Genomic DNA, 16,714 nt, shown 5'->3' with positions numbered 1-16,714 from the left:
TCTGTATGTTGAGAGAAGGGGCTGTTGTTTTGAAGTTATTTTTGCCCCACCTCAGGGCTAACTGAATTAGCGTGTCGTGTCAGGCTCCTGTGGTCTGTCGGCCAGTCTGTCCTCACTTCACCTGTTGCTCAATGCCTCTGCCCTCTCTCGCTCTCTTTCTCTCCCCTTTTCACACTGTGACTAAACAAACTTCTACAGTGGGGTCTGAAATAAAAATGACTGTATAAAATAAATAACTGAAGTACTGAGCTATATTGTATGCAAAAAGCAAATGAAAGGAGTAGGCATTTGAGATTCTCCCAATACCTCACCTTGTGTGGATAACGGCACTGAGCCTTTTTCTAAAATGTTTTATGAGTTGGAGAACACCATTGGGAGGGATCTTAGACCATTCCTCCGTACAGAATCTTTCGATTCTTATGGACTGTCCTCTTCAATTCAAACCACAGGTTTTCAATGGTTTGCTAGTCTGGAGACTAAGAGCTTACTGGAATTTAACTGGAATGTCACGACCCGGGTTCGGTGACTTTCTTGCTTTGCAGCTCAAATGTATCGTAAATGTCACAGTAGCCACAAGACTAGCCAGTAGGCTAAGCACAAAGACAGCTACTGGTAACATGCAACGTTAGCTAACATAATTTGCTTCATAAAGTAACTTCAACAAACAAAAATGAATTTTTAGCCCTCTCATACAAATATGAAAGTACAATAACGTTGTCATTCATATTATCCAGAGCTAAGCAAAAATGTAGATATAGTCCTCACATACTAACTTAATAGCTAAGTTAGCTAGAATGCCAATGTTAGCTAAACAATGGCATTCGGCCTACTTTATAACAAACCTTGCTTCATTTCATCAATATCATGCGCAAACCATTACATTAAGTTGTTAATTCACTAGGCAGTTGAAGCAAGACAATAACCCCAAGCACACATCAAAATCCACAAAGAAATGGTTAATTGGCCACAAAATCAACATCAACACTCCGTCCCCGGGCTTAAAACCATTTGAATTGAAGAGAAGTCCATAATCGCAGACAAACGATATCAAGGATCTGGAAGGATTCTGTATGGAGGAACAGTCTTAACATAGCTTTCAATTTGTTCGCCATCTCATAAAATGTTTGAGAAAAAGTGCTGTTATCCTCGCAAGGTGAGATATTGAAAAAAGGGATGTCAATATTTTTGACCCATACCTTTTTGAGGAAAAACATATTACTTGTTAAACAAAATCTCATCCTCTGTTCAATTGTGTTAGTATACTTAAGCAATAAGGCACAAGGGGGTGTGGTATATGGCCAATATACCACAGCCTAGGGACGTTCTTAGGCACAAGGTGCCTTATTGCTATTATAAACTGGTTACCAACGTAATTAGAGAAGTAAAAATACATGTTTTGTCATACCCGTGGTATACGGTCTGATATACCACGGCTGTCAGCCAATCAGCATTCAGGGCTCGAACCACCCAGTTAATAAAAACAATATAATTCACAATTTTTTTTGCATACATTATAGCTCAGTATTTATATTAATTTGATAGTAATTTTTTCTCATCTTTTTCAAGGGTGTCAATATTGCGGACCCCACTGTATATTCATGCTAGCTGAGTAGCCTAATTGACACTGGTGAATAGGCTTTTATATGGATGCATGATGCAATCACTCCCCTGCCTCTTCCTACTTACACTTCTACTTACCCCAGCCTGCTAACTTTAAACGCCGTGTCTTCCGCGTGCTAGCGTAGTAACGACTACCCCGAGGGCTTCCCTGTTCCATCCATTGCTGTTCACTGGACCCTATGATCACTTGGCTACATAGCTGATGCCTGCTGGACTGTTCATTAATCACGGTACTCCATTTTGTTTATTTTTTGTTTATCTGTCGGCCCTTGCTTCGAACTCAGGCCCTGTTTGTAGTTAACCGACCCTCTCTGCCCATTCATCGCCATTTTACCTGTTGTTGTTGTCGTAGCTGATTAGCTGCTGTTGTCTTACCCGTTGTCTTAGCTAGCTCTCCCAATCAACACCTGTGATTGCTTTATGCCTCGCTTTATGTCTCTTTCAAATGGCAATATGCTTTGTACACTGTTGTTTAGGATAGTTATCATTGTTTTAGTTTACTGCGGAGCCCCTAGTCCCACTCAACATGCCTCAGATACCTCCTTTGTCCCACCTCTCACACATGCGGTGACCTCACCCAGCATAACTAGCCCATCCAGAGATGCAACCTCTCTTATCATCACTCGGTGCCTGGGCTCACCTAAACTGTACCCACATCCCACCATACCCCTGTCTGTACATTATGCCCTGAATCTATTCTACCACGCCCAGAATTCTGCTCCTTTTATTCTCTGTCCCCAACGCACTAGACGACCAGTTTTGATAGCCTTTAGCTGTACCCTCATCCGCCTCTGTTCCTCGGGTGATGTGGAGGTTCACCCAGGCCCTGCGTGCCCCCAGGCACTCTCATTTGTTGACTTCTGTAACCGAAAAAGCCTTGGTTTCATGCATGTTAACATCAGAAGCCCCCTCCCTAAGTTTGTTTTACTCACTGCTTTCGCACACTACGCCAACCCTGATGTCCTTGCCGTGTCTAAATCCTGGCTTAGGCCACCAAAAATTTTGAGATTTCCATACCCAACTACAACATTTTCCGTAAAGATAGAACTGCCAAAGGGGAGGAGTTGCAAACTACTCAAGAGATAGCCTGGAAAGTTCTGTCATACTTTCCAGGTCTATGCCCAAACAGTTCGAGCTTCTAATTTTTAAATTGTATCTCTCCAGAAATAAGTCTCTCACTGTTGCCACCTGTTATAGATCCCCCTCAGCTCCCAGCTGTGCCCTGGACACCATATATTAATTGATTGCCCCCCATCTATCTTCAGAGTTCGTTCTGTTAGGTGACCTAAACTGGGATATGCTTAACACCCCGACAGTCCTACAATCTAAGCTAGCCCTCAATCTCACACAAATGATCAAGGAACCCACCAGGTACAACTCTAAATCCGTGAACATGGGCACCCTCATAGATATTATCCTGGCCAACTTGCCCTCCAAATACACCTCTGCTGTTTTCAATCAGGATCTCAGCGATCACTGCCTCATTGCCTGCATCCGCTATGGGTTCATGGTCAAACGACCACCCCTCATCACTGTCAAACACTCCCTAAAACACTTCTGCGAGCAGGCCTTTCTAATCGACCTGGCCCGGGTATCCTGGAAGGATATTAACCTCATCCCATCAGTCGAGGATGCCTGGTCGTTCTTTAAAAGTAATTTCCTCAGCATCTTAAATAAGCATGCAGGCTTTCAAAAAAATGTAGAACTAAGAACAGATATAGCCCTTGGTTCACTCCAGACCTGACTGACCAGCACAAAAATATCATGCGGCGGACTGCACTAGCATCAAATAGTCCTCGCGAAATGCAACTTTTCAGGGAAGTCAGGAACCAATACATGCAGTCAGTCAGGAAAGCAAAGGCTAGCTTTTTCAAACATAAATTTGCATCCTGTAGCTCTAACTCCAAAAAGTTTTGGGACACTGTAAAGTCCATGGAGAATTAGAGCACCTCTTCCCAGCTGCCCACTGCACTGACGCTAGGTAACACTGTCACCACCGATAAATCCGGGGTAATTGAGAATTTCAATAAGCCTTTCTCTACGGCTGGCCATGCTTTTCTCCTGGCTACCCCAACCCCGGCCAACAACTCCGCACCCCCCGCAGCTACTTGCCCAAGCCTCCCCAGCTGCTCCTTCACCCAAATCCAGATAGCAGATGTTCTGAAAGAGCTGCAAAACCTGGACCCGTACAAATCAGCTGGGCTAGACAATCTGGACCCTCTCTTTCTAAAATTATCCGCCGCCATTGTTGCAACCTCTATTACCAGTCTGTTCAACCTCTCTTTCGTATCGTCCGAGATCCCTGAAGATTGGAAAGCTGCTGCGGTCATCCCCCTCTTCATAGGGGGTGACACTCTAGACCCAAACTGTTATAGACCTATATCCATCCTGCCATGCCTTTCTAAAGTCTTCGAAAGCCAAGTTAATAAACAGATCACTGACCATTTCGAATTGCACCATACCTTCTCCGCTGTGCAATCCGGTTTTCGAGCTGGTCATGGGTGCACCTCTGCCACGCTCAAGGTACTAAATGATATCATAACCGCAATCAATAAAAGACAGTACTGTGCAGCCGTATTTATCGACCTGGCCAAGGCTTTCGACTCTGTCAATCACCGTATTCTTATCGGCAGACTCAACAGCCTTGGTTTCTCAAATGATTGCCTCGCCTGGTTCACCAACTACTTCTCAGACAGAGTTCAGTGTGTCAAATCGGAGTGCCTGTTGTCCGGACCTCTGGCAGTCTCTATGGGGGTACCACAGGGTTCAATTCTCAGGCCGACTCTTTTCTCTGTATATATCAACGATGTCGCTCTTGCTGCGGGTGATTCCCTTATCCACCTCTATGCAGACGACACCATTCTGTATACACCTGGCCCTTCTTTGGACACTGTGGTAACTAACCTCCAAACGAGCTTCAATGCCATACAACACTCCTTCCGTGGCCTCTAACTGCTCCTAAACGCTAGTAAAACCAAATGCATGCTCGTCAACCGTTCGCTGCCCGCACCCGCCCACCCGACTAGCATCAATACTCTGGACGGTTCTGACTTAGAATATGTGGACAACTACAAATACCTAGGTGTCTGGCTAGACTGTATACTCTCCTTCCAGACTCATATTAAACATCTCCAATCCAAAATTAAATCTAGAATCGGCTTCCTATTTCGCAACAAAGCCTCCTTCACTCACGCCACCAAACATAACCTCGTAAAATTGACTATCCTACCGATCCTCGACTTCGGCGATGTCATTTACAAAATAGCTTCCAATACTCTACTCAGCAAACTGGATGCAGTCTATCACTTTGCCATCCGTTTTGTCACAAAAGCCCCTTATACCACCCACCACTGCAACCTGTATGCTCTAGTCGGCTGGCCATCGCTACATATTCGTCGCCAGCCCCACTGGCTCCAGGTCATCTATAAGTCTATGCTAGGTAAAGCTCCGCCTTATCTCAGCTCACTGGTCACAATAACACCCACCCGTAGCACGCGCTCCAAAAGGTATATCTCACTGGTCATCCCCAAAGCCAACACCTACTTTGGCCACCTTTCCTTCCAGTTCTCTGCTGCCAGTGACTGGAACGAATTGCAAAAATTGCTGAAGCTGGAGACTTATATTTCCCTCACTAACTTTAAACATCAGCTATCTGAGCAGCTAACCGATCGCTGCAGCTGTACAAAGCCCATCTGTAAATAGCCCACCCAATCTACCTACCTCATCCCCATATTGTTTTTATTTACTTTTCTGCTCTTTTGCACACCAGTATTTCTACTGGCACATCACCATCTGCTCATCTATCACTCCAGTGTTAATTTGCTAAATTGTAATTACTTCGCTACTATGGCCTATTTATTGCCTTCCTCCTCACGCCATTTGCACACACTGTATATAGACTTTCTTTTTTTTCTATTGGGTTATTGACTGTATGCTTGTTTATCCCATGTGTAACTCTGTGTTGTTGTTTGTGTCGCACTGCTTTGCTTTATCTTGGTCAGGTCGCAGTTGTAAATGAGAACTTGTTCTCAACTAGCTAACTGGTTAAATAAAGGTGAAATAAAAAATAAAAATGGTGACTCAGTGACTGTCAAGACTGAACAAAGTTTCAACAGCATTTCCTTTGACCAAGTCAACTGTGTTGACCACTGTGTTGACCACTGTTCTGACCACTGTGCTGACCACTGTGCTGACCACTGTGTTGACCACTGTGTTGACCACTGTTCTGACCACTGTGTTGACCACTGTGTTGACCACTGTGCTGACCACTGTGTTGACCACTGTGCTGACCACTGTGCTGACCACTGTGCTGACCACTGTGTTGACCACTGTGTTGACCACTGTGTTGACCACTGTGTTGACCACTGTGCTGACCACTGTGCTGACCACTGTGCTGACCACTGTTGGAAAATACATCCTAGTTGCACCTGCTATTAAGTAGGGCCTTGTTATAAAACAAAGAAACTAGTTTATATACTGAACTTTATGCTGCTAAAACTGTCAAATAAATATTACGCCTACATACCGTATGTTTCAATTGCTCAAACATATCTATAAACATTATTTGAGGAATGGAGGCAAGCTGGATATGGAGTGAAAATGCTCTGTTTAGTTTAGTAATTCGACCATTTAAAAAAAACAAGCACACATAAAACTTGAAAAAGCCATACATGCTCATGAATAAAATCATTCAGGATAACACACAATAAAGTCTGGGACTTATTTCCATTGTGATCCCCTGTTATTTACATATGACATTTTAGTCATTTAGCAGACGCTCTTATCCCGGGCGACATACAGAAGAAATTAGGGTTAAGTGCCTTGTGCAAGGGCACATCAACAGATTTTCCACCTAGTCGACTCAGGGATTTGAACCAGTGACATTTCGTTTACTGGCCCAACGTGCTTTACCTCTAGGCTACCTGTCATCATGAGAGATGAGCTCACTGAAAAAGTGCTGTTTAAAGAAACACTGCCGCTCCCTCTGTCTCTTCACGATCTCTCCTCTTTTTCCTGTACAGTATCTTTGTTTTTACATAAGTGGTGGGATAAAATCCTCCTGTTCCTACCTCTACGTTGTGCCAGCCATATCTATCAGCACCTTTTAAACCGTGTTTTTCAGCCAAACTGGCAACAAGATCTTACATAACATCAGCTGAAGGCGATCTATCTGTCTCATGGCAAACCGACACGTGCACACAGATATTGGTACAGACACATCTTAAGCCCATTATATAATGCTGCATGTTTTTCTGTCTATATTTTCCTCTGTACTTTGTCCTTTATGGCCACTTGAGATAGTAATCTCTGTTGCAGGTAGTGCTCTCTCTCTGTTGCAGTTCAGCATAGCAAATATGTCTAGTGTGTCTACTAAAGACTAACACGTGAGCTCCCCCCCATAGGCCTACTCATTTTATTCACTGCTTCACTAGAAACACAATGTTTCTGTGTTTGAGCTCCTGGAGGCTGATCTGGAGTCAGTTCCTTTGAGGAGATATACTGTACAGCTTACTGCAGTACGCAGCCAGTGGCTGGCTGATCTGGAGTCAGTTTGTCTGAGCAGCTATACTGTTAATGTATTGCTTACTGCAGTACTCAGCCAGTTTATGTGAGCAGATCTTTGTACAGCTTACTGCAGTGTCTGGCTGGGAGAAAACGGGCCTGGTTAAAAGTAATCACACTCCTCTAAAGTGAGGAACTTGGACCAATTCCCTCAGATGTACTGCTTAATATACCTATCCTGGCTTTCTCTCTCTTTCTTTCTCTCTCTCTCTCACCTCACTCACTTACTCACTCACTCACTCACACATACATGTATTATTTTCCTGGCTCCCTCACTCTGTCTGTCAGCCTGTCTGTCTTCATCTTTCCTTCTTTTCCTCCCCCTCCCTCCCACACTTTTCCTCTCTTTGTCTTTCCCCCTCTTTCTCCCATCCCATTCACTTTCACTTTTCCCTCCCCTTTTCAGTGTTTCTCAACTTCTCCTTTCTCTCTCCATTGCTGCTCTCTTACCCTCTCGTACCCTCTCTCTCCCTCTGGTTTTAGCTCAGTAAACACTGCTGTGCAGTGTTGAACTTCTGAATTGAATAGGCATTGAATCTGCTACGTAAATACATTTAATTTGTGCCAATAAATGTTCTTTTGAAATCAAATCTCTCACGCTCTCTCTCGCTCTCACTTCCTCCCACTCTCGCTTCCTCCTGCTCTCTCGCTTCCTCTCACCCTCTCTTTCTCTCTCACTTCCTCCCTCTCTCTCCAGGAGAAGAACCTGGACTGGTTCCCCCGGATGCGGGCCATGTCTCTGGTGAGCAGCGAGGGGGAGAGTGAGCAGAACGAGATGCGCTCCCTACAGGAGAAACTGGATGGCACCGTCAAACTAGTGTCCCTGCTGTCTTCCCAGCTGTTCGAGCTAAAGGAGAAGGTACGGCACTGTCGTTGAAGGCATTAGTTCATACACTTAAGACAAGGCCACGCAACTCAAATGTCGTGTTCATTGTGGCACTCAACGTTTAATGAGCGCTTCTTTTTGGAAAAGTCACGGGTCGGTATTTGAGGGCCGCCGTCCTAAGGGTCTCCCTAACACTTAACTGATCTTTGGATGTCATTGATTGGTCCGAGTGTAGTCCACACAGTATGGACTTTCTTCATTGGTAACTCTTTAACCCATAAGAGGCTAATCGGGGGGAGGGGGGCTACTACTAAGCTATTTGTTTTAAGTTCATACCCAGGTTCATTTTGCTATTTGATTTTGAATTTTAAGACCCCTTGAAGTATAAAAAAATATACATACCAAATGTATTTTATGATTTATTTATTTATTTATTTATTTGCATGTATTTAACCCCTTATTTTTGTCACTAAACAGTCTCCGTATATACTTCCATTATATATTTTTTTACTTGCACCGGGAACCTTCAGACAAGTTTTGTGAGGCCTGTGGGAGTCCTAGAGCAAAACAACCATGTGTGTGTTTGTAGGAGAGTCTCACCTTTCCACAAAGGGGTCATATTAGTGTGTAGCCCAAACTGTTCGGACGCTACAGACAGAAGTTGGCAGATCGGCTGAACCGACTTCAGACGAGTCCCAAGACGCTTGTGGGGGTTGTAGAGCAAAACGGAGAACACCATTGTGTTCGTGAGATTCATCTTCTCATAGAGGGGTCATAATAGTTTGTCAGGTCACTGACCTCTCTATCGGCAGTGTCATCGTCGTCGGTGATCAGTCCTACCTCCGTTGTGTCGTCAGCAAACATAATGATGGTGTTGGAGTCGTGCATGGCCACGCGAAATTTGGTGGAACAGGGAGTACAGGAGGGGACTAAGCACGCACTCCTGAGGGGCCCCCGTGTTGATGGTCAGCGTAGCGGATGTGTTGTTGCCTACTCTGACCACCTGGGGGCATCCCGTCAGGAAGTCCAGGATCCAGTTGCCCAGGGTACTGACCTTAGGGATGACCGTGGAGGGCACTATGGTGTTGAACGCTGAGCTGTAATCAATGAACAGCATTCTCACCATCATGAGTCGTCATGGGTCTCCTCACTTGTATCACAATGGGGAATCATTCCTATCAGTTCACATGCACTTGTCCTTTTCCTTGAGGTTATCATGCCTTGCTGTACAATGCCATATCCCTCCCTGACCTTCCAGAGAGCCTGTGGCTGTTGGGCTGACTAGTCATGATGCAGCAAGTAGTTTGACCGATCGTCATCACTCCACCATCACCTGATCATTACAACACCATCACCTGCCTTTTCTGCATGTGATCTCCGTGCAGTCACAGGCCTCTCGTTGTTTGTTCCTGTTCTGCTGCCCAGATGTCTGTGTGAACAACACCCCATGTTGACGTATTTACATTTGAGTAATTTAGCAGACGCTCCTATCCAGAGCGATTTTACAATTAGTGCCTTCATCTTAAGATAGATAAGTGGGACAACAACATAGAGGGTCACACTTCAGATAGTGAAAATAACAGCCGTGGTAAAAACAGAGCTGGAACATTGACCTCCTGCATGTTGTTTTGTGAACTTAGCCCTCTTATACTCCAATAGAGAAAATAACTTCACAGTAAAAACAGAGCTGGAACATTGACCTCCTGCATGTTGTTTTGTGAACTTAACCCTCTTATACTCCAATAGAGAAAATAACTTCACAGTAAAAACAGAGCTGGAACATTGACCTCCTGCATGTTGTTTTGTGAACTGAGCCCTCTTATACTCCAATAGAGAAAATAACTTCACAGTAAAAACAGAGCTGGAACAGGAGTCATGGGTTGTGATTGATTGATTGATTTACCAACCTATGAGGAATCAGAGTGCTGGTGTTCATGGTATCGCAGACTATACTGTGTTTACCTAGGAAGATTGTTAAGGACTTGTCTCAAGACAGACAATTGTTTCTGGAATATTACATTGTGCAGGGTGAATATGTAAGACAGGAAATCGAGGATAATTAAGGACAGAGGCTTTTTCCGGCCATGTGTGAACACCGAGAGCTGAGCCAGGTCTTCAGAACAGAGATTACAGATACTGACCGGTACATTGTGTTTCTTCTCACTAATGGTGAATATCAGGAACCATGTTATGAAGTGTAAACTAAAGACGGTGAAAAGTTATCCTGGAAAGATGGACATCTCAAATGGACTCCTTTGGACATTACCACATTTCAGTTAGGAACTATCCCACAAATTGCCTAAAATGTACACAAATTAGTAAAGCCGAGATTGGATTCTGCGTTCTGAGATTACTGTCGGTGTAACCTGGGCTGAGTCTTGACTATTTGTAGGCTACATTGCCAGATTCCATTGACACTGCCCAAACTGGCAATGCTGTGTGTAGCTTATATTGAATAAGTTCTTCTTTCCTTATCTTCTCCACAGATGACAGAGCAAAGGAAGAATAAACAGAGGCTGGGCTTCCTGGGGACTCATGGAGTCAACAACCACCATATCCCAGCACACTGAGGGGCCCGGGGCCCCCTTATCACAGAGAACTCTGCTGGAGGTACACACAGTAACCACACACACACACACACACACACACACACACACACACACACACACACACACACACACACACACACACACACACACACACACACACACACACACACACACACACACACAATGTTATCCGTTTTATGGAGCCTTTACTCAAACAGTGCCTTGTATTCAAAGCAATCAGTGCCTCGTTCTTAGACTGAGTCCTCAGACGACTCACCCAGCATCACCCTCCCACATAGAACAGTACAGTGATTTGTGCCTTTAGAACAACACAAGCTGCACAGTCATTCTGATCATCCCATATAAGTCCTTCTGCTCTATGAGTGAGACTGAATGAGATGCAAGGCATGCGTCACTATGCCAGGCTGCAGCAGACTGACTGCAGCCTGTAGGTCAAGGAAGAGGGTTAAAGGTTAAGTACTGTGGCCCTGTGGGCAGCTACACTCTTCCTTCAGTATTCTCAGTGCACTGTGTCTGTCTGACAGATGAAGACAGAGACTGGGCTATACCCAGGTCAGGTATTGGTACATTGGGTGGTTGGTGTAGTTCAGCTCTGTTTAGACGTTGGAGGGGTTGCTCCTTGTATTATTGAATAGCCCTTTTGGGAAAGGGTATACGTGTAATTTTAAGGTAAAGTATTTTCTTCCTAGCCTGGTCCCAGATCTGTTTGTGCGGTCTTGCCAACTCCTATGACAATGATAATATGAGTTGGCAAGACCGCACAAACAGATCTGGGACCAGGCTATCTATTCTCTTTTGTTTTGTTTTAATATGACCTGTTAACTCATGAATGTAACTGGAGAATAATACTTTTTTTTTTTTTTTTTTACTGTGGAATAGAAATTGCTAAACTTACCGCGTGGCTGCCTTATGTGGTAGCATTGCTTCATCATCTTAATCATAATGACCGGGATAGTCAATGTTCTCAGTGGCCTGCACTAATTTAAAAATTATTCTTTAAAAAAAAATGTTAACATACAACTGGAGAAACGGATTGCCTGTGACAATACTTTTTGGTGACACTTTACTTCAACTAGCCGCAATAATGCTTCATAGCTGTGTCATAAACATGTAGTAAAGATTCAATGCATATGTCATTTCTAAAGGATATACTATGACAATGTTATGACACATATATTTACATATTGCAGTAGTTAGCCTCCTACTGTGAAGCTTCAAGACATGTTAAAGACGTTGTTGCGAAGCGTTACGCCGCTGAGTTCAAGTAAAGTATTACCGCCTTTCCTCTCAAAGAAGTGTCATCCATGATAATGCAATCGCTGCACTTCATTACTTTCTACAAATGTTGTACATAGTCTAGAAATAACGCAGTGAAAAAATGTATATGAAGATAATCTGATTATCTGTGTGGAATTTACTTGAAAGTCCTTGTGATTCAAAGTCTTATATTGGTACAGAATGTATTCACCACTGTCTAAAGATAATGTGCTTGTGTACAATACAGTAGATAGGTCGTTCCACGAAATGAGTCCCTTTTGGGTAGTATAACTTGCTGAAAAAAAACATTCTGTCATGAAGAGTACATGTTCAACTTAATTAAAAAACATGTTTTCCCATTTCAAGAGGTTAAATAAAAAAATGACTGTGGTAGGTGCCTATTAAGTACCAAATAAAATAGCAGGGTTGGCCGTAACAGGGTTGACCGTAGCAGGGTTGGCTGTAACCGGGTGATTTCGTCTTAAATCAGGCATAAATCCCTTTGTTACAGGGGGAATGGAAGCTTGTTGTATGCAACAGGGAGTGGCAATTGAATGCAAGCTTCACAAATGTTTTTTAATTGTTTAAACATTTCTATCCTGTCTATCTATGGGTAACAGGGTTGACATGTTCTGCACGACCCACTCGGTTTTCCACCACAAAACAGCAGAAAATGATCAAAAGAGTAGAACCAGCTCACCTGTTTTTACACTGTGATCAGACTAGTAGATGTTGAAAGTTCCTTTTGAAAAAATTATTCAAATCATATTACCATATTAAAATGAGAGTTCAGTTCACATAACGGGGTTGACCTTTAAAATGAGGGACAGGGTTTTTTACCTTTAAAATGAGGGACAGGGTTTTTTACCTTTAAAATGAACCACGAATTGCCTCAAATAAACAATTTCCAGAAAGGACTGTGAAAGCAACAAAATATCTAGGGCTTTAGAATGATGGAGACAACTTGGAGACATTTTGGGATCAAGTGGGTTAAAATCTTCCTAGAAGTCACAGAGGGTACATGTCAAAATGCTGAATTTATTCATATAAAAAAAATATTTATTGAATTATCCATGTGGTCTATATTAAATGGCACTTCATTTAATATAGAATTTAAATTCAAAATTGGTTCACAATTTCTATTAAGGGACGAAAAGGGACTCATTTCATGGAATGACCCAGAAACAGTCACTCATGTTGATAAAGATGTTGCATAATACTGTAGTCATGGGTGTTTCCCAAATGACCCCCTATTCCATATGGCCCGGGACATAACCATGGGACTCAATCTCATACTGTATTCATTCTCTGTTTTTTTGTACTCAGCCATGTAAAGTCATCTCACTCAGTCAAATGGAATGCAATTCAATATATGTGTAAACTTTTTAATGTCACACAATCACATAACAGTATGTATGCACTCCAGAGTGGAATGCCCTTTGACAGTTTTCTCTAAACAGATTGTGTATTTAATGTTGTTGAGCTGTTATAATGTAATAAATCTATGATAAGATAAGAATGGATGTTTTTGCCTTGATTTAATCACTGTCTCTGTGTATTTAGTCAGCAGTCTTTGGGTTGAATTCATGTTTGTCCTACCGTTGTGGGCCACTTGCGCACATACACAGTACACACACCACAATAAACATCATACTTTAACGATCACACCGCAACCGTTCTGCTCAGTGCATCTGCTTAACACTCATAAGAAGCCTGATGTGGACTTTGGATCAGCGTTATCTTTTGTCATTTTTTACTTTAGCCTGTTTGGAAAGATCAAGATGAATGACTGGAAATATGTCTGTGTGACTCAAATTCACCTTAATTCCAAATGAGCTAATTTTCTCTGATTTAAAGATATCAAATGAAATGGTTTACAGTGGTAGGACAGACAAGGAATCCGTGTACAGTTGGATAACGCAACACGTGCGAGGTCATTAATGAATGTAAGGCTTGAATTGTTTCCAAGTTGTTTTATAATCTAGACATGTGATTTCCCCCCCGCCCCCCCCCTGTTTGATCTAAATGGAGGGCACCCCCCCCTCCTCCCGCTTGGACAGGGCTCATGTCCAGAGATGGTTCTGTTCTTGTTGACGCTGGCGGGGCTGCATTCTCTCACGCCGCCTCTGTGACACAGCCATTAAAATTAGCTGCACGCGGTACCATAATAGCCCACAGCTGTCACCGAGCAAGGCAGGAAGGGGAAAGTCCAGCAGATCTGGAATGCTCCGACTAGGAGGGGAGGGAAGGAGAGAGGGGGCGATGGGACATGCCTACCCTGGCTCTGTCGGTACTGTATGGTGCATTCATACACAAACATCCACTGCTTTGTTTTTTTATATTCCAATGACCTGGAAAATTTCAGCCATATATTCCTCAAACAATAATTTCTCTCATACAATTGAAATGGCATGGCAGATGCCACCATAGTTAATCTACTGCTTCTGTTGGACGTGTCCTAACTGCCATTGGACTAATGTATTTTTTAGTAGCTAGTAGTGGTGTAAGGTTCTGTGTCAGGATCAGAAAGAGAATAACTACAGTCTTTCCACTTGTGCTGCTCGGAGTCTGAAAACATACTGCTGTAATGTAATGGGTTATCACCCCCAGATCGATATGTGTTACTGTACCCTTATGACTCACTGTTATTCTGACAAACTGTACACGTTTTGTGCATGTGAACAACACATTGCGTGCACTTGAGCTGGACACCGGAGTCTCTCGACACTGGCAGCCCCCGACCAAAGTCACGTGTTGTTTAGTCAGCGTGAACTCAGACCCACCCAATAGTAGTAGGACAATAAACAGGATATTATGCCACAAACACCTCTGGGACTGAGCCACAGTGATGATTTGGATGTTGTGTTTATTGTGTTTGGAGGCAGGTGTTGTAGTGTGACAAACAAAATATGTTTATGTGTTGTAGTGTGACAAAAGAAAAACAAGTATTTTCAAATGCTATGTTGAGCAACTGATAGGTGATTTTGTTCTGCTCAAATGCCAATTTCTGTTTCCCAAGTAATTTGGGCACATTTTTTTTCTTCTCCAGTTTGAGTTATGCCAGTTGCAGGTGGCCATTATTGAAGTGAAACTGCTCTAACATAATCCTATTAGTCACGCCTCTGGTAATGTCACTTTTTTTCATAGAATTTTACTTACTTGAAAGTGTTCTGCTCCCACTAAGTGAAGGTTGATCCAATAAAGTGCCAATAGAGAAATTGATCACCTCATTTATCTCCCACATTCATCTCCCCTTTCAAAGGGTCAGAAGAAATGCACTGGACAACAGATCAGATACCTTTCTGTTTTTCACCACTAGCAAATCAATGGCAATTTCAAGCAGGTGTTTGCCGGTTCAAAGGAAGGATAACAGATTTTGTGGGAGGAAAATAACTCTTAACTGTAATTTGTTTAAATACATCCCCCTCGTGATGGGCTGCACATGACTTCCTATGTCATGCTGTCATGAATAATGATGCGGTGTGGTCACATGATAGTTCATAACACCCTCAGGCCTATCAAAAAAATCAGGGCTATATTCACCATAGCAAAATAGTGTTTAGCGTTTTTCAACAGAAAATGAAAAACAAGCTGTTCTTATTGGACAGAACTAGGTCCCTGTTTTCTTCCGTTTGGTGCCTAATGAACATGGCCCAGGCCCTCTAACTTTCTCACTTAATCTGATAACACGCTGCTGTAGTGTACTTTTGTACAGCCTTATCCCTTCCAGTGATTGACTAAAAAGACTCCGGCTCAGATAGTTATGTTTCCCTCGCAAGCTGTCCGTCTTCAGTGATAGCTGGTGTGATACTGTAGCTCGCAGGCAAAACGCATTCATTCACATACTTTTCATCAACAGTATTTCAGGATTGGGTTAAGAATAGTTGAGGTAGGATTGCATGCAACACAAATAATACAACTGCTATTTAAGGACTTAAAAGTCAACACCATTTATTCAAAGTAAAAGTGAGACCATGCTAAAAGGCTTAGAAAATGTACACGGACATCAGCAGTAGTTCTTTCTCTAATGTACATGTAAATGACACGAAATGCTCAAGCACCAGTAATAAGGCGTCTATTGAAGATAAAACACAGATTTTGCTATTCTCAAACACTTATCTTCGTGTATTATGTACAAAGACTCGACTATAGTATCTCTAATGCACAGTAATTACCATGTTACCACCACCACTCATTAGCTCAAATTCTCCTCATATTTTCTGCTTCTGTTTTTCATGCTGCTCTAGTCCCTAGATGTGTCATAGGTAAATGCTGTCCACTACCAGCACCTAAAATGTGATCTACAATCCACCTAAGTTCATTTAGCATAAGACAACATACACCAAACCTTTGGACAACTGATTTAACGTCTTCACTATTGGAAGGACACTATCCAGCTAAATGAGCCATATAAACTTAGTTTCCCTCTTGGGGTGGCACAGTTCAGTTGTCTGTCTGAGTACCCCTTTACCTACCCCTCCCCAGCCCAGCCCCCCCCCCTGCGGTTGCAGCAGTTTTGGTTTTGCCTGGCTGCTTGAGTCATGACTGGAGGCCACTGGTATTGTTGATAGCCTCCACATGCCTCCTCCCTTCACCAGTATGTCTCCACTCTGAGTGGTTAGTAAATGCAATAACACACCAGGCTGTACTGCTGTATTCAGTAAGGGGTTTTCCCTGATTCATACAATGATGGTATTATGTCAACAGCCCCAAATGCTACAGACGCATCTATTGGCTGAAAGGAAAGATAAAATGAGTAGCCTCTTTTGCCCAAAAATACTGTATTTTGTGTAATTCTAGGCTATTACAAAATATGTACCACTGTTTGTGTGATAGTCCATCATAATCAAAGTCAAGTGCTAAATATGCAATTGCAAAA

The 16,714-nt window shown here is 42.9% G+C and overlaps 1 protein-coding gene across 4 annotated transcripts in view; it reads left to right on the top strand.

The window, feature by feature from the left end:
* LOC139540160 (inositol 1,4,5-trisphosphate-gated calcium channel ITPR2-like) overlaps nucleotides 1-13,358 on the top strand; it is a 163,696-nt gene extending 150,338 nt beyond the window's left edge. For all 4 annotated transcript variants that reach the window (XM_071343751.1, XM_071343752.1, XM_071343750.1 and 1 more), the window contains 2 exons: nucleotides 7,880-8,041; nucleotides 10,495-13,358. In XM_071343751.1, the coding sequence (XP_071199852.1) occupies nucleotides 7,880-8,041; nucleotides 10,495-10,578 (246 nt within the window). In that variant the 3' untranslated portion in view covers nucleotides 10,579-13,358. The remainder of the gene's footprint in view (nucleotides 1-7,879; nucleotides 8,042-10,494) is intronic.
* The last annotated feature ends 3,356 nt before the right edge of the window (nucleotides 13,359-16,714 follow it).

This window comes from Salvelinus alpinus, chromosome 15 (genome assembly GCF_045679555.1).
Source record: "Salvelinus alpinus chromosome 15, SLU_Salpinus.1, whole genome shotgun sequence".
Lineage (NCBI taxonomy): Eukaryota > Metazoa > Chordata > Actinopteri > Salmoniformes > Salmonidae > Salvelinus > Salvelinus alpinus.
This window is presented reverse-complemented; position numbering and strand designations above follow the sequence as displayed.